Below are 3,431 nucleotides of genomic sequence, written 5' to 3'. Positions count from 1 at the left end.
CGATACCGGGCTTTCAGAGCGGTAGGCTGACGTCCTAACCGCTTTGGCCCACATATAGTCAATGCGGTCCCTCATCAGTCCGTCTTTTTTTGATCCTGGTCCATTAAAGATATGGAAAAACGTTCTCTCAGTGCTCTCATAAACAATTTAAATAAAAAATAGTGAAGGCGTTTTACTTCAAAAAACGTTTTTAATTATCTTTTATATTACTGTCATAATTTATAGTTTGAGAGGACTAAAATTTTTTCAATATGTTTTAAATATTTATTTAGGGAACTAAAATAGTCTCTTATATCATATTGTACGGTACATCATCAGAATAAAACTAAATATTTTCTCCCTTGTTATTCTAAATTAGTTTTTACATTTTAATTACAGTATATATATAAATAAATATATTAATAAATACAGTATACTCTTTTTGAAATTTGTATTTTTGTACTGGGCTATTTTCGAACGATTGACAAAAATAAAAAAGTAATCTGGCAACGTGCATCGTTCCTCTATCGTTTGGTTTTTTGTTAGTTGTAAGGATACGAAAATGGTTAAATTAACTCCGGATTTAATATTACAGTCGGCTCAATATATTAATCCCGTTCGAGACAGAGAGTTAGATTTGAGAGGTAATTTTAAACAGTTTTATTGAAATGTTCTGCATGCAATAACTAAAAATATAGAGTCGCGATTTGTCACTTGAAAACTACTTTCAAACTTATCATAATACAGTTTGATCAAATATAATTTGTTCGTGTATATTAATTTGGTTAATTAAATAATCATTGAACTAATATAAATGAAATATAATAAAAACTTAAGATTTTTTTTAAATAGCCTATTAAAATTGAGAGTAGAACAGTTATTCGTTGATTTCAAAGGTTGTATCCGATGAAGATGATGATGAAGATGATGATAATGGATGACCCTGTATTTTATAACTAGTGTATGCTTACAACTTCCAGCACAATGAGTATTCAATCAGAAATGTTTTTGGCTTTGTTCATAGGCCCTCTTTAGGTGAAATAAAAGTTGGCACTTGTGCTGTTTAGTGGGTACGGCTATTTGAGAGGTTTTCTTCCACAAAATTAATTAAATCTAGATTAATTTCACTCGAATATTTCCAAAACACGTATAATTTGTTGGAAATATTTTATTCATAGCGTATTTTATATCGATCATTTCCAACAAATTATGTGTTTTGGAAATATTCGAGTGAAATTAATCTAGATTTGATTAATTAATTTTGTGGAAGAAAACCTCTGAAATAGCCGTACCCACTAAACATCACAAGTGCCTAAAAGTTTTAGTTCTACTGAGCTTCTGTATGTTTTCAAGTTATTTGAATATGCTGTTCGTCAAAATTATAACAAATGGATGCTGATATTAAAAATTGATTCACATTTCCTTGCATAACTTGCCAAGCTTGCTCTAGGTTTATCTTGTCTGTGTTATCAATGCTTCCTCCTGTACCATCCTGTTTTTAGATCTCGATAGTTTTGTTCTGTCAAATATCGTTCTTACCAGATTGAAGCCAAACCTGTAAGGATTTAACTTCAGTCTGGTATGGTATTATTTCGGGATCTGATGCAAATTGGGCCGGAGTGGTCATGTGGTTCTTCATTATATCATAGACTAACAGACCCCGCCACGCGTTGTTGTGGCTCAAAATGTATCTATTATAAATGTATAACACTTCCCCGTGGGGGGAAATGTGCTCTTTAAGTCTAGATCAGGGGTGTCCAACCCGCGGCCTGTGGGCCGCATGCAGCCCAATAAACGTGTAAACAAAAACAACAAATTTTTTTTATTATTTATTTCAATGGCATAAACCTCAAAAAAAGAAGTTTCATAAAGCCATAAACCTTTCATATTTTATTTTTTAATAGAAAGGAAATATTTTCAAATACAGTACTTGAAATGTGTGAATGAGGAAGGAATACTAAATAAAGCTGAAGTCGTGACTCAAAGGATTATAGCTTCAAATTTGGGGAAAGAAGAGAAAGGCAAAAAAAATAAAAAGAATTGAGAAACGTTGGAAAATTAAGGATCAATATTTGCATAACAGAAGGTCTAGTTAACCTTTCTCATTTCTTTATTTTTTGACCTTTCTCTCCTTTCCCCGAATTTAGGTCTATAATCCTTTGAATACCAACTCTAGGTTTATTTAATATTCCTTTCAGCGTTGCAAGATTTGGCAACTTTGTGCCAAATTTGGCTACCCTTTTTTTTTAGTTNTGACACATGACCCCACTCTATCTTATATCTCTATCTCACTTATCTCTATCTTCCATGCCCTTGATCTTTAAACACCAAAGTTTAATAGCATCAATAACTCTTAATACACAAACTCCTTGCAAAATTTCATATTCAGTAAAATCCACTGCATTTTAGTTTATTATTAGAATCATACCATTGAATATTAAAAATTATCATCATGTCCAAATCCTTTCAATGGGGGATATTATCCAGTCCAAGTATAATTTAAATACATTTTTACAAAAATTAAAGTATTTCTTCATTAAAAATATTGAAATTCATATCAAATTTTTCAGTTATCATTAATTAATATATTAATCAAAATTAATATATAAACTATATTAACTTTTAGTCTCATTATAGAATCAATATTTGAAATCGCAAGAATTTAAATATTAAAACATTAACATAATATCTGCCATAATAAAAAATTTAAAATTCAATTTTACTTTCAACAATAATGAATGAAACAGATCAGTCAGCAAAATAATGAACAAGATTATTTTCAAATAATATGTTTAGAAAATGTTTGTTTATAATTTTTTTAAACTAGTCTACAAGAAAAACTAAATTAAATCAAAAAATGCTATATTAGAAGCAGATAAAATCATACAAAAGTAATTTTAATTTAAAATATTTTTTGAAGTTATTAGAATAAAATGTCAAGAACAATTCACTTTGACAATGTTTCAAATAATTGCTAGAATTTAAACCAAACATATTGTATATAACTTTTAAAATAAAATTCAAAATTTTAATGCATAGCAGTAAAAAGGTAATTTCAAACAATCTCTATAAATTTAAAATATTAATAATAAAAAAATTAATGCATGTAAATATTCTATTTACTTTTATTAATTAGTTCAAAATTGTAGATACATCCAATTTCTATAGTAAGTAGTATGAATTGACATTTTTAATTCATTAGCTCACTAGTAAAAATATAATCTATATACAGTGAAAACTGCTTAGGCGACCACCTGCATTCAACGGGCACCTGTCAAAACGAACAAAAATTTCTGGCACGGAATAGTTTATCCATAGAGTCTTCGTATAAGTTACCTGTATTAAACGACCACCTGTGTAACGCGACCGCGGGCATCGATTTTTGGTCCGAAACAACATACAACACCTGTAATAAGCGACCACTTTCGCGAATGTATCTGGTCTAAACTATT

At 29.4% G+C, this 3,431-nt stretch overlaps 1 protein-coding gene across 2 annotated transcripts in view; it reads left to right on the top strand.

The window, feature by feature from the left end:
* The first annotated feature begins 470 nt into the window (after positions 1-470).
* LOC111621821 (U2 small nuclear ribonucleoprotein A'-like) overlaps positions 471-3,431 on the top strand; it is a 34,218-nt gene continuing 31,257 nt past the window's right edge. For both annotated transcript variants that reach the window (XM_023364074.1, XM_023364073.1), the window contains exon 1: positions 471-623. In XM_023364074.1, coding sequence (XP_023219842.1) covers positions 542-623 — 82 coding nt within the window. In that variant the 5' untranslated portion in view covers positions 471-541. The remainder of the gene's footprint in view (positions 624-3,431) is intronic.

This window comes from Centruroides sculpturatus, unplaced genomic scaffold (assembly GCF_000671375.1).
Source record: "Centruroides sculpturatus isolate CEXI.00-Female unplaced genomic scaffold, Cexi_2.0 scaffold169, whole genome shotgun sequence".
NCBI classification, from domain to species: Eukaryota; Metazoa; Arthropoda; class Arachnida; order Scorpiones; family Buthidae; genus Centruroides; species Centruroides sculpturatus.
Note: the sequence above shows the minus strand (reverse complement) of the source record. Positions and strands in the feature narration are given on the sequence as shown.